The following is a 14,938-nucleotide window of genomic DNA, read 5'->3' on the forward strand; positions in this document are numbered from 1 at the left end:
CGAAACAGAACAGGGCCTTCAACGAGATGGATTCACACGGTGGCTGTGACAATGGGCTGAAGTATAGCAAGGATCACGGAGCTGGCGCGGGATCCGGCGGTGTTTCCTTCTGCTGTGCCTGGGGTCGCTATGAGTCGGAAACGACTCCACGCACCTAACAATAACACCAAAACCAGCACCACCACCTGGATAATTTACTATGAGACCCCAATTATACAATGACCCTCATTTTTTAAATTTCTTATTCCAATCAGTAACTAAATCAATAAACTTTTTTCTTTTAGTTTTTTATTAGTTGCAAAACTTAAAATCTAAATGCTGTTCTCAATGACTCTCTTTTTCCTTTCTTCTATTTAATCCTATGAATTGACTTCTAATAAGCCCCTTTCCTGCATAGTGTAACGGAAAGATGATGGATTTTCGAAAGTCTTTTGAAAACTCCTGGGGTTTCTAAATTGGGCCTCCAAGGGGGAAAACCAAAGCCACAGGTTCGCGGATAATTCGGAGCTCACAGGGTTCCTTAGCACTTTCTACCCCTTTCTTTGTTGGCCCCATTCCCGCGCCAAGCTTTCGGCCTGTGGGTGGGAAGGTTACGGCTAGAGACCCCCGCAACCAAGCAGCACCTCCCCACCAAGCCCTCGCACACAAGACAAAGAGGAAAGGAAAACCTCCAAACTTCAGGCTGTGTCTAGAGCGGCCGCGACGGACCACATACGTGCTGACGTCACGCAGACGCACAGCCGTGCCAGCCCTCCCTCAACTCCGCGAGTGCGGTTTCCGGCGGGAGAGCAGACGGCAAAGTGGTGAGGAGGCAGCAGCTTCTGACGCCCGGTCCGCGGCGGACCACGTTGCTTTTTTCGCGGTACTCGCCAGAATGCCTCACTTGGAAAACATGGTGCTTTGTCGCGAGTCCCAAGTGTCCACCCTGCAGTCCCTGTTTGGAGAGGTATTGTGGTCAAACTGTCTTTTCCAAATCCGGAGGCAGACGTGTCCATGGTGTTTTTAACATGTTCCTTTTTTTTTTTTTCCTCCATGTCGGCTTGAGGGGCAGTAGACTGTCTTTTAAATTCAAATAGGTGGTGTTGGAGGTCATCCCCACACCTTCACCCAGGTAACTTCTGAGAGTAGTTCCTTTTAAAAAATAAACTGCAGAGAAAGCATCGGCCTGTAGGACGTCGGCCCAGGACGTACTTGTTTACACATCCCACACTTTTGAGATGGAGTTTGCGCAAAGGAGCTACAAGAAGTTGCTTAATACTTTATCCCAAATGAACAGGATTTTATGTAACGAGTGTGTTTGCGGGATGGTGTATGTTTAAATCTAAGTTAACACCGTTTTAGGTAGTTGATGTAAGTCAAGTGTAGAGAGGTGGTTTTTGTAAGAATAGTGAGGGCGAAAACTGCTTTGGGTTTAAAAATTCGGCGTCTTTTCCATAATTTTAAAAGCTCTGAAGAGATCTAGTCTGTATTTCTCTCCTCAGTTAATAGTTCACATGAGGCCAAGTGAGGTTAAGGGGCTTATCTGAATGAATGACTATAGCTAGGGAACCGTTTTCAGTAGACGAGGTAGCATTCACCAGTTCAACACATAGTATTTATCTCAGTGGCCTTTGGTAATCCTTTTGCTTCAGCCTTATCAGTCAAACTTGAAATGGGCCTCAGATCTGATATGTATGGAGAGTAAATAAGAGTTTAGGGTCATGCTCACCCCCCCCCCATCTTCCTCCAGTATCTCCCCATCTTCTGGTTTGCTTTAAGTATTTCTCTTGTACAACTGGAAGTGGTGGATGGCAGTCTGAGGTGGTCTGTGAGAGTATTAGTTGGAAAGTACTGCTCACCTCCCGGAAGCACATGAGGGAAGTCAGAGATTGACTGCATTGTCATTCTCAGTGTTTTACTTAAAATGTGTTCAATTATAGTTCCCACGGTATCATTGAAACATTTTTTTTTGATTGTATACTATTCCTTCCTTGGAATTGATAAACCAGGTTACTCCAGCAGCAGTGCTCTTCCTGAAAAATAATACACCTACTCCTCTATTAGCAGTTACCTCATTATGACGTTTTGGATTTACAAGAACTTTGAAAAAATTCTCAGGTGGCACCTCCGATGGTCAGAGCTATAGCTGGCCGCTGGTGTCCCCTCTGTAGGCCACCCCAAAAGGTATACAGGGCAAGTGTGGGACAGTGCAAGGTTGGAGGTGGGAATGTGGGGAGAGGAAAGGTGACTGAGTGGGGCATTGAGGTTGAGGGAGATGGCAGGTGGAGGACCATTGGAGTCCCTGCTCAGAGTGGGGTGGCTGGCAACATCTGACTTCCACCATCACCACCACCACCCTAACCCATGTGGGTTCTCTGGTGGTGGGGAAGGCATGGTGGGGAAGAGTGACCTGCTGTGCCATGCTCCCTCTAAAACTGAGTGGTGAGTGGCTTGGGGGGGCGGGCAGGAATACCACTGAGGATGGAACATAGCCCTCTCCTTTTGCATAATGCTGATTTCATGTAACAATCTGGTCTTTAGGACCTAACTTTATGTTGATAAATGAGAAGTGGGTGTATTTGCAAGTAGAGATAAATACTATTGATTTAAGGTCCCTGGGTGGTGCATGTGATTAAGGCCTTGACTACTAGCTGAAAGGTTGGCAGTTCAAACCCACCCCAGAGACATCTTGGATGACAGCCCTGTCAATCTCCATTTAAAAGGTCACACCTTTGAAAACCCAGTGGAGCAATTCTAACCTGCACACATGTGGTCACCATGAGTTGGAAATGACTTGCAGCAGTGAACAACAGCATTGATTTAGTGGTGAAACAGAGGGCTTGGCCTTTGCATTTAACTGAAAATCATGTTTAACATTATTAGTTTAACCCATGTGTTCAGAGTAGCCATATGCTCCAAAGGATTTTTCAGAAGTCTGTAGCCATGTCTGTCTTTCTTCCAAGGCACCTCCGGGTGGACTTGAACCTACAACCTTTTAGTTAGTAGTTAAGCGTATTAAATGTTTGTACCAGCTGGGCACTCCACATTGTCAAATTTATCCTGAACAATTCCTTAAATTTCCTGTAAAGTTGAATATACAGGACTTTGTCTATGTAAGTCTATATAGTAATACCAAACCCATTGCCATTGAGTCAATACTGACTTGTAGCAACCCTGTAGGTCAGAGTAGAACTGCCCCATGGGATTTCTAAGGCTGTAGTCTTTATAGGAGCAGTCTGCCACATCTTTCTCCTGTGGAGCAGCTGGTGAGTTCAGACTACTGACCTTTTGGTTAGCAACTGAGTGCTTAACTACTGCACCACCAGGGCTCCATGTACAATACTAAAAAGTATATATAGTAACATATATTGGGAAAAAAAAAAAACAGACAAACCTGTTGCTGGGTTGTCAGTTGATTCCGACTTACAGCGACCCTGTAGGACAAGGTAGAACTGCCTCATAGGATTTCTAAGGCTGTAATCTTTATGGAAGCAAACTGCCAAATCTTTCTCCCACAGAGTGGCTGGTGAATATGAACTGCAAACTTTTCAGTTAGCAAAGCACTTAACCACTACTCTACCAGGGGTCCTTACATAATAAATATGCAAAATATAACTTTATAGAACTTTTACTTGCATAACAGCACTAAGAATTGAATTTAATAAGCTCACAGTATGATGATGAATCCCCTGTATGCTCACTGTTGAAATAGTTTGCTTTGTATATTTTATTTAAATATATAAAACTTTCTCACATAAGTTGGTTTCTGTTTTATATATTGTCTTTTACCCTAGAGACACCATTTCAGCTTTCCATCCATTTTTATTTATGGACATACAGCCAGTGGAAAGACCTATGTAACACAAACTTTGTTGAAAACCTTAGAGGTAAGAATAACCCCAAATAATATTAAGTGATTGTTACTCATGGACTGCTAGAAATGGAAGGGATCTCTGAGAGATTATCTAGCCCAGTTAACTTTTTTTTTTCTGACGGGATATCTCCTATATAAACCATTTCTGACCAACTTTTACTCAAATAACTTGAGACTGTATCCCTCAAAAGGCATTATTAGGTAACTGGAGCCTAAATGTTAGAAAGTCACTGCTTAAGTTGAGCTAGATTTCCCCAACTCTGATTTTCACTGGCTGATAATACTTGGGAAGAAAATCCCACATAGTAATAAGTTACATTCAAAATAATAAAATTGACTTCTTTTCCATTGATTCGTTTATAATTATGATAATTCTGATTGTCCACAAATCTAAAATCAAACTTCCCACTTTTACCCTTTCTTACCAGATTTCATATCTCAGTGTATGGTCTTACCATTCACACAGTTGTCCAAACTTGCTCTTCCTTAATTCCCACCTTTACTCATCCAGTAAATTGAACCAATAAATACGTTCCGTATCCTTAAAATCTTGTCTTCATCTTCCTTTAAGTATAGCTATTGCTGATACCTTAGTTTTATTTACCATTGTTTTTTTCCTGTATTTCTACAATAGTCTCTTCTCTGCAACCCATTTTTCACCCTATCTCCAGGAAAATGTTTCAGTGCCTTGCCTGCTATATAAGACCTTTCATGAATTTTATTATTCTGTTTACCTTTCATAATGTGATAGATAAAATATTGAGCTATAGAGACAGATTAATTTGTGTTCTTGCTCTGGCTTGATCACTTGTTGCTTTTCCCATCTCCAAAGAACTAATAGTGACAACACTTAACAATTATGGCAAGAATTAAGAGAATCAGTACGTGAAAAGGGCTTACTGCAATACTTAGTATATAATAAGCATTCAATAAAGATTAGTTGCTGTTATTAACTAACGATTATTGCCAATCTCTCTTTCTTATCATAAGCCAGGGGATGGCAAACTTTTTCTAAATGGCCAGATACTACATATTTTACACTTGTGAGCCATATCATCTCTTTTGCCACTATTCAACTCTGCCCTTATAGTATGAAGGCAGTCATTGGTAATATGTAAACTAACTGACATGGCTATATTTCAGTAAAACTTTATTTCTAAAAACAGACAGCCTGTCCATGTGCTGTAGTTTGCTAACCCCAGTCCTAACCTCTGAGTTTAGTATGGCATACTGAACTACTTACAGTTCTTGTTCTCCGACTTCCTAGCTTTGACACATAACTGCTCCCTCTGCTTAGAATGGCTTTTCTGTACCTGTTCCTCTTCTGCTACCCAGTGACTTGGCAAATATCCATTCATTTGACCAGATTTTCTTTTACCTGCCCTCTGGGAAGCCTTTCCTGAGTCCACAGTAGTGTGTTAAATGCCCTTCTATTATGCGACCTCAGTACTCTGTGCTTCATTCTGTCCATATATAGTTCTCTCAGCTCTGATTTTGTGTTTGTCTTTTCCTGGCTCTAGAGTGTGAATTTCTTGAGATTATCCCCATACCAATCACAGTGCTTGTGGATTTCAGCCTTTGATCCTCAAGATCAGCTATGCATTTTAAAAACACAGATGCCCATACTCCATGCCAGACTTAAGAGTATTCAAGAGCCTGGCCCAGGCATTCGTATTTGAGACTCTCCTATGTGAAGTTTTGAAAAAAAAATAGATACTGAATAAAAGTATGCAAACTTAGTAAGGAAGTTCTGTATTTAGTGAGTGTATTCCATTTTTGAACACCTTGTAGTTTTTGCTGCTGTTTAGTGTGTAATTAATGATAATTATTACTGCTTGTTATACAGATGCATAAAAAGATAAGTCCTCGATACTTAGAATATGCTTACATTGAAGGTCATGGATAGCACAAGTGTAGTAAGCAAGACATTTATGATGAAGATTTTGTAACCTTTGGTTCATAAAGGAATGGGATAGGAAGGGTGGGGGGTGGACTGTAAATGCTGGTGAAATGTGCCTAAGTACAATGTAGCCTTACTTACACTGTAATTCTGTAAGAGGAAGAAATAGCTCCTATTGGGTAAGATTTATAGAGTATCATTAAAAGTAGCTATAGGTTCTATTGTGTCGAATGCCACAAGTTTTCTTATGAATGATGAATACTGCTTTTGTAATTTCATTTTGAGGAAAACAGACTATGTCCTTGAGCAAGTCTTTTGATTTCTATTACTTTGTGAATTTTCTCCATTTTAAACGTTCTCTAAATGAAGAACTAGTTCCCATACTAGGATTACTATAGTTTCTGGCTCTTAGAATTCCTTTGTTGATCTACATTTGTTCATTCTTTAAGGATATTACCTTAAAATTATAACTATGAAATTCTCACTAAGAATTTTAACATTCAAATGTACTTGGATTTTTTTTTCCTTGTTGTAAAATATAAATTACACAACCTTTGCCAATTGGACATTTTTCACATGTACAATTCAGTTAAAGGAAATACACGTTTGACTTTGAGTCCCTGCAGGAAACAAGTGGCAGACTCAAAAAGGATAATTGTATTAGGTTTAATGAAGGGGCTATTTTACAAAAGGTTGAGGAAGCATTAAGGGAACTGGTAATAATGGTGAAGCATTGAGGGACTGACAACAGTAGGAAGGCTTTACTACTTCTAGGCCTGAAGGAGTCACAGGAAGGAGCAGTTACTAGACCCCATCAAGATGTATAGCCTTAGAAGAGTGGCTGCCCATCAGGATCTGTGGTCTTTGATGGAGGAACATTGGTACTGTTGAACTGTGGGCCACCAGGTGGGGAGTCAGGAATAAGTATCTAGATTTTCTCTCCTACCACTCTCCTTCAGTTTCCTGCTGGTTTCTTCCATTAACTGAATATAACCAGAAGCAGAAAGAAAAGAGTCTGGATCACCTCCAGGGCACAGAGCAGGTTTGGAGAATTGTGGGATATAAATCTAGAAGGGCAAATGGAGATTATCCAGCACAGACATTATGACTTATGTGTGTTTTCTGTTCACACTCTCTGGTTTTATTTTCAGCTCCCACATGTCTTTGTGAATTGTGTTGAATGTTTTACCTTAAGGCTGCTTTTGGAACAAATTTTAAATAAACTGAGCCATCTTACTTCTTCAGAGGATGGATGCTTTACTCAGATAACCTGTGATACATTTAATGACTTTATTCGCTTGTTTAAGCAAGTTACCAAAGCTGAAGGTCTCAAGGATCAGACTGTATATATTGTAAGTAGTTTAATTTGATTATGTCATTTATTATTTGAAACATTTGCTCATTAACTCAATTTCCACACATTTGTTTTTAATCCTCTTATTATTACAGTGTATTGTGCAAGGTGCTTTTGGGCTACAGAAATGCATTAGATGTAAGGGAGCTTCAGGAGCATTTATGACACATGCAGACTGTGATAAGTGATACGCTATGAGATGCAGAGTACTGACTGAAGTACATCTGGAAATAACTTTATGCAATGATAGCATTTGAAATAGATGTTAAGCTTTTCAAGATTGAATTTTCTGCTTTGAATTTTTTTTTAATTGAAATTGTGTTTTCAGTAATAGAAGGCATTTTGGATGAAATGAAAATTTTTTGTTTTTTGAGGTAATATGAATTTAATGGAATTATATGGGTATTCTTTGTGGAACATATGTCTCAAGGGGTTGCTGGTGCTGGAGTTGGTGGGATGAGGCCCATTTCTTTAGATTTACACTGTTATGTAGGCGTCAGATAGCAGCAAGCACTAGAGGTGGGATAGCACTTTTCAAGTGAACCCCAGAGGCAGAAAATGTAGGTAGGCCCTATCTGTCCCACAGGTCACAAAAAGATTAAAGAAAGATTAGGCTTTTATAGGTAGAAACAGAAGAAGAGGAATTTTAGATATGCAGGATCATGTAAATAAAGGCATGAAGGTTGGAGTGGAGGCCAGAAAATACCAAATAGCTTAGTTTTAGTGGATTATAAAGTGTGAAAGGAGAAAAAGATGACTAGAAAGGTATGTTGGGGCCAGTTCTGGAAAGCTATGCTAAAGCTATTTAATTTTTCAGGCAGTGTGAGGAGATAGTGGAGATTCTAGAGCAACATAAATGCTTTAGGAAGGTTACTCTGAAGGCATGGTGAGAGTAGATGGAGTAGAATGGAGTTAAAGACTGATGGCTAGAGGAATGGTTAGGAAGCTGTTATGACTGTTTACATCGAAGGAAATTGAGCTTAGAGTAGAGTTGGGGCTGAAGACAGGAATAAATAGAAGAGACCACAAAGGTGAGATTTTGGTCATTTACGTATGTGGTCCATCTCACTGTCGGCAAGTCGGATCCAACTCACAGTGACCCCCTCCTTCGGTTTCCAAGGTGGTATCACTACGGAAGTAGATTGCCCAACCTTCTTCCGAGGAGTGGCTGGTGGGATTGAACTGCCAGCCTTCTGGTTAGCAGTCAAGTGCCTTAAGACACTACGCTACCAGAGCTCATGTGTATGTGGTAAGTATGTGGGAAAAGAGAAATGGTTTGATTTTAGGTTGGCACGTTTGATTTGGGGGCATTGATTCAGTGGTAGAATTCTCACCTTCCATGTGGGAGACCCAGGTTCATTTCCTGGACTGTGTACCTCATGTGCAGCCATTACCTACTGTCCGTGGGGCTTATGTGTTGCTGTGATGCTAAATAGCAGTGGAGCTTCCAGACTGAGACAGTAGGAAGAAAGGCCTGATGATCTACTTCAAAAATCATCCAATGAAAATCACAGTGGTCCAGTCTGCAACTGATAATGTGGCAGAACTGGCAGTGTTTCGTTTTCGTTTTGCATGAGGTTGCTGTGAGTTGGAGGCCAACTTGTCAGTGGCTGACAACAACAAGATTGTGTCATAGTTGTAAAGTCAGTGTGAAAAGGATTACCAAACAATTAAAATACAGCTAATCTTCACAATTGTGCATTTTGTACTTGACAATTTGCCTACCAAAAAACAAAAACCCAAACCCACTGCCACTGAATTGATTCCAATTCATAGTGACCCTATAGGACAGAGTAGAATTGCCCCATATGGTTTCCAAGACTGTAAATATTTATGGAAGCAGGCTGCCTCATCTTTCTCGCACAGAGTGGCTGGTGGGTTTGAACTGCCATCCTTTTGGTTAGCAGCCAAATGCTTTAACCACTATACCACCAGAGCTGCTTTCATTATGCTAATTCGCCTACTCACATAATATTTATAATCCCAACATCCATACTTAGAGCACTTTCATGGGGTCATTCACACACACATGCACAGAGTAGCAAAAAATTTGAGCTGCTTGATCTTCATGTTTCCAGCTCTGGTCGAAGGTGATCCTCTGCTTTGTTTCAGCTCTTATACTGTAAACAAGTATCATTTTTTGCAGTCTTTTAGTACCATGTTTTTCTCATTCTGTGCTTTTTGGTTGGTGATGTTGATGCTTCAGATGGCCCTGAAGCATAGGATGAAGTGCTGTCGAGTGTTCTAAGTATAAGAAGGCTGTGATGTGCCTTATAGAAAAAAACATGTGTTAGCTAAACTTCATCCAGGCATGAGTTTTAGTGCTTTTGGGTTTCTGTCTTTGTATAGCTTTTTTGGTAGTGCCTGTAGGTGTTAACATTATCTACCTATCTTATCACAGTCTGCTGGTACCGTTATTTTACCAGATTATATGAATTGTAGAACCTGTATTGTTGTTAGGTGCTATGGAGTTGATTTTGACTCATAGCAACCCATGTGACAGTAGAACTGCCCTATAGGGTTTTCCATTCTGTAATCCTTATGGGAGCAAATTGTCAGGTCTTTCTCTAGAGGATCCACTGCATGGATTCAAACCTTTCGGTTAGTAGTGAAGTGCTTAACCATTGTGCCACCGGGCTCCGATAGAAACCTTGTCTCCTCTTACAGTATGTCCCTTTTCTATCCTCAGTTATATTTGTCTTAAATATTTCTTCTTTGTACATTTAGAATCCTAAATACTGTTGTAATTTTTGTTTCAACTCAAAAGAGTTCTCCTTTTGAAGCCTGTTGCATTTACCCATATTTTTGCTTACCATGTTTTTCTTTATACCTTTTGTTCCAGGGTTCCATCTTTCTTTGTTTCCTTTCTGTTTAGAGTAACTTCTTATAGCTAGTCTTTTGGGGTTGAGCTGCTGGTGACAAATTCTTTAAGTTTTTTTTTTTTTTTTTTAAATCTGAGAATGCCTTGATTTTCCCTTCATTTCGGAAGGGTGTTTTTACTTTGTATAGAATTCTAGATTGTGAGTTCTTTTCTTTCAATACATACATACAAAATGTTGTGCCACACTCTGGCTTCAGTGGTTTTTGATAAGAAATACTGTCATTCTTATATTTTTAGCCTGTAGGTAAGAAGCCATTTTTCTCTGGTTCCTTTCAAGTTTTGTTCTTTGTCTTCAGTGGTCACAAGCTTGATTCTGATGTGTCTTGGTGTGGATTTCTTTGTGTTTATCTTGTTTGGGGTTCACTTCGCTTTCTAAATCTATAGGTTTGTGTCTCTTGGCAATTTGAAAAATATTCAACGATCATTTCTTTGAATACTATTTCAGTGCTCTCTTTCTCCTCTTATTGTGGGACTTTGATGACATGAATTTTAGATGTTTTATTCTAGTTCTATAGTTATCTTAGATCCTGTTCATATGTGTATGACTCCAACAAGAGCTTCAAAGCTAAGTATCTTGAGGACGAATGGAGAATAACTATTCTAGAAGCAGCCATGAGGAATAGCGTATGCTCATTTTTCAGGCCCAGCAGTTCAAAGGAGGTGTTCAGTAAGTGTGTTAGTTGACTAAACATTAAGTATGGAAAAGTTTACAGGTGCTTAGTGTAGAAAAAAATGTTTAAGTATGTCTGTTGAATTTTCAGTGATCTAAAATATAAATTAAGCTTGCATGCTTATGAAATAACATAGAAGGTAGCGAAGAATGTTTTCTAATCAGTAACCTAGCTTACAAATGCAGAGTCTATTAGAATGCCATAATGTAAATGATTAAGAAAAATATTTGGATCTGAATTAAAATTTCTACTTCTCTGAACATTAGTTATCTGATAAATGCTTTTAAAGACGAATCATTCATTAGGATAGCATAAAATCATTAATTACAGTGGAATAACTATATCAGATCAGGAAAATGAACTATTTACTGCTTCAGCTTTGTGTTTCACATTAAAATGGATATAAAATATGGACCAATTATTTGAATTAATCTGTTTTCTGTATTAGAATAATTTAAATGGAGATTGATGGGGAAATTGCATAATGGGAATGCATAGTAGATAAACTAATTTATATCTTTTTAGGAGTAAATAATTTTAGCTTTAGTTTGTCTAAACTAATTAAGGATAAAATATCTTAAGTATGATTACCCTCCTACATTGTTTCAAGCTATTAATTATAAAACAGATATAAAACAATTTACATTATTCAGAGAAACAGTCTATTCCCTGAATTTTAATTTTGTTGCTAATTTAAATGATTACTTAAAAAAAACTCACTGCCGTTGAGTGAGATCCAACTCATGGTGACCCCTCTTTGGATTTCCGAGGTGGTATCACTACAGAAGTAGATTGCCCAGTCTTCTTTCCAAGGAGCGGCTAGTGGGTTTGAACCGCCAGCCTTCTGGTTAGCAGTCAAATGCCTTAGGCACTACACCACCAGAGCTCCTATTTACAATGATCAGAATTTACAGTAAGTATCAATAAAGGGTAAATATTTTTTTTTAAAAAAACCCAGGGTTCTTTGGAGAAATGATGACTTGACTTTTAGGCAGAAAATGTGCAAGACAAACCTACAACAGCTCAGCACACTAGAAAGCTTGTTATTGTTAGGTACCTTCACGTTGGTTCTGACTCATAGTCACATTGTACAACAGAATGACACACTTCCCAGTCCTGTGCTATTTTTGAACCCATTGTTGCAGTCACTGTGTCAATCCATCATGTTGTGGGTCTTCCTCTTTTTTGCTGACCCTCTATTTTACCAAGCATGATGTCCTTCTTCAGGGATTGGTCCCTCCTTATATCATGTTTAAAGCACATGAGTTTTTCCATCCTCACTTCTAAGGAGCATTCTGGCTATACTTCTTCCAAGACAGATTCCTTTATTCTTCTGGTAGTTCATAGTATCTTTCACCAATAACATAATTCAAATGCATCAATTCTCCTTTGGTCTTCCTTATTCGTTTCATTGTCCAGCTTTCACATGTGTGTGAGGTGGCTGAAAATACCATGGCTTAGGTCAGGCTCATATTAGCAACAACTTGGCTTATTAACACTTTAAAGAGGTCTTTTGCAGCAGATTTACCAATGCAATATGTTGTTTGATTTCTTTTTTTTTAAAATTTTTATGGTGATTTGGGTGAAAGTTTACAGAGCAAATTCACTTTCCATATAGCAGTTCACATACACTTTGTCTCATGACATTGTTTGCAATTTTCCACAATGCAACAGTTCTCTTCCCACTTCTTCCCTGTAGTTACCTCTTCCCTGTGTTGTTGCTTCCCATGCACTCCTGCCCTCCGAGCTGTCTCGCTGTGTATACATAGCCCTTCTATTCACCCATGATTGATCTCTCCAGGGAGTGTCTATCTAATGTTAGTGTTCAGCTCATATGTCTGTCTTTTGTTTGGCTGAAAGCCATAGGAGTGGGTTCAGTTCCAGACCTGAAGGGCACCTATGGGCTGTAGTCTCAGGGGTTTCACTAAGCTCTGTCAGACCAGCATACCTAGTCCTTTTTTTTTTTTTTAAATGATTTTGAGTTTGTTCCACATTGTTCTCCCACTCTATCCAGGATCTCCTACATAGATACCCCTCTGAGTGGTTGAGAGTGGTAGCTGGGCACCATCTAGTTCTTCTGGTCTCATGATCATATAGGCTGAGGATTGCATGGTATACCAGTCACTTGGACTAACTGTTGCCATGTGTCTTTGGTTTTCTTCATTCTTCTTTGCTCTGAACAAGGAGAGACCCATCGTTGCATCTAGACAGCTGCTTGCAGTTGTTTTGATTTCTTGACTGCTGCTCCCGTGGGCATTGCTTGTGGATCCAAGTGAAATGAAATCCTTGACAACTTCAGTATTTTTCTTTATTTTTTCAGTTTGAGAAATGTTCTTCCTTGTTGTTTTTCTAACTCCAGACCTTTGCATTTTGATTATAATACTGCACTTTATCTTCTTGAGCCACTCTTTGAAGTCTTCTGTTCAGCTCTTTCACTTCATCATTTCTTTTAATTGCTTTAGCTACTCTGTGTTTAAGAGCAAAATCCACAGTCTCTTCTCACATCCATTTTGGTATTTTTTTCTGTCCTGTCTTTTTAATAACTTTGCTTTCTTCATGGTTGATGTCCTTGGTGTCATCCCACAACACGTCTGACCTTTGGTCATTTGTCCTCAAACGTGTCAAATCCATTCTTGTGATGGTCTTTAAATTCAGGTGGGATATACTCAGTGTTTGTACTTTGGGTCTCATGGACTTGTTTTCATTTTCTTCAGCTTCATCTTGAACTTAGATCTATGTGCTATTTGTGGTCTGTCCTGCAGCTGGCCCGCACCTTTGTTGTGACTGATGATACTGAGCTTCTTCATCTCTTTCCACACGTGTACTCAGTTTGATTACTGTGTATTCCGTCTGGTGAGGTCCAGATATTTAGTCACTGTTTATGTTTTTTAAAAAAGGCATTTCAGTGAGTAAGTTATTGGTTTTGCAAAATTCTGTAATATGATACCTGCCGTTTCTTTGACCAGGGCCATATTTTGCAACCACTGATCTTTCTTCTTTGTTTCCAACTTTCACATTCCAATCACCAGTAATTAACAAAGCATCTGGATTGCATGTTTGATCAATTTCAGACAGCAGAAGTTGGTAACAATCATCAGTTTCTTCATCTGTGACATTAGTGGTTGGTGCATAAATTTGAATAATGGTTATATTAACTGCTCTTCCTTGTAGGCATATGATTTGATTACTTTGTGCTGCTCTAACAGAAAATACCACAAATGGGATGGCTTGAACAAACAGGATTTTATTCTCTTACAGTTTTGGAGGAGGCTAGAAGGCCAAGTTCAAACTACCAGGCTCTAGGGGCTGGGTGAAAGCCCCTTGACCTTGGTTATTCAGCTCTGCCTCTTGTTTCTGGCCCACTGAAGCTAGAGGTGTCTCTTTACTCAGGTAGCTGCTGGCTGCTGAGGCTAAGAAGCCCAAGGTTGACAAACAAAATGGCATGATCCTGATATTACCTAACCATATGGTGGGCCATTGATTCAAGTCCCATTAATGGTCCCAAGATCAGCAGACAACATGGCAGGCTGCTGAATAATGTCTTGACTACATGCAGGGTTCAAGTGCCAAAAGCTGGAGACCTTCCTCAAAGTTGCTTCTCATATACTGGAAGCAGACCACATCCCTAAAGTAACTACTCAGCTGCTCCAATAGATTCTATCATGGGGTTAATTACCAATCTCACCATGGAGAATAACTACATCCAGCTCCCCAGCCACTCAAAACCAGACCTAGCCAATTTGACACACAGTCTTAACTACCACAGCGTATTAATAGTATCCCATCACTGACAGCATTATACTTGAGGATACATCTTGAATTGTTCTTTTTGGCGATGAATATGATGCCATTCCTGTTGAATATGTCATTTTCAGCATAGTTGTTGTTGTTAGGTGCCATCGATAGTAGACCATATGATCGTCTGATTATGTCCCAGGCCATTTCAGTTCACAAATGCTTTGGATATTCAGCAAATGGTGGTCCCAAGATAAGATAAGAAAGCTAGGAAGCTATTAAACTCTACTGGCATCATTTCAGAGGGACACAGAAGCCAATTTGAAGGGACTCCCACTGGTCAGAGATAAGACGATTTTATTGTCAAACGAATAATGAATTCAGTGCATAGATGTACATTGGATTTGTTAAAATGCATAAGTATATAATAATATAAACATACATATGGAATCTACTGGGAGCTCTGGTAGCGTAGTGGCTAAAGCACTTGACTGCTAACCAGAAGGCTGGCGGTTCAAACCCACCAGCCACTCCTCGGAAGGAA

At 39.5% G+C, this 14,938-nt stretch overlaps 1 protein-coding gene across 1 annotated transcript in view; it reads left to right on the forward strand.

The window, feature by feature from the left end:
* Positions 1 to 874: 874 nt before the first annotated feature.
* The window catches only part of ORC5 (origin recognition complex subunit 5), a 101,383-nt gene continuing 87,319 nt past the window's right edge, over positions 875 to 14,938 (forward strand). The window contains exons 1-3 of the mRNA XM_007944529.2: positions 875 to 946; positions 3,774 to 3,866; positions 6,905 to 7,105. Coding sequence (XP_007942720.2) covers positions 875 to 946; positions 3,774 to 3,866; positions 6,905 to 7,105 — 366 coding nt within the window. The remainder of the gene's footprint in view (positions 947 to 3,773; positions 3,867 to 6,904; positions 7,106 to 14,938) is intronic.

Source organism: Orycteropus afer, unplaced genomic scaffold (assembly GCF_000298275.1).
Source record: "Orycteropus afer afer isolate SDZICR_OR568_19922 unplaced genomic scaffold, OryAfe1.0 scaffold00007, whole genome shotgun sequence".
In the NCBI taxonomy this organism is placed as follows: domain Eukaryota; kingdom Metazoa; phylum Chordata; class Mammalia; order Tubulidentata; family Orycteropodidae; genus Orycteropus; species Orycteropus afer.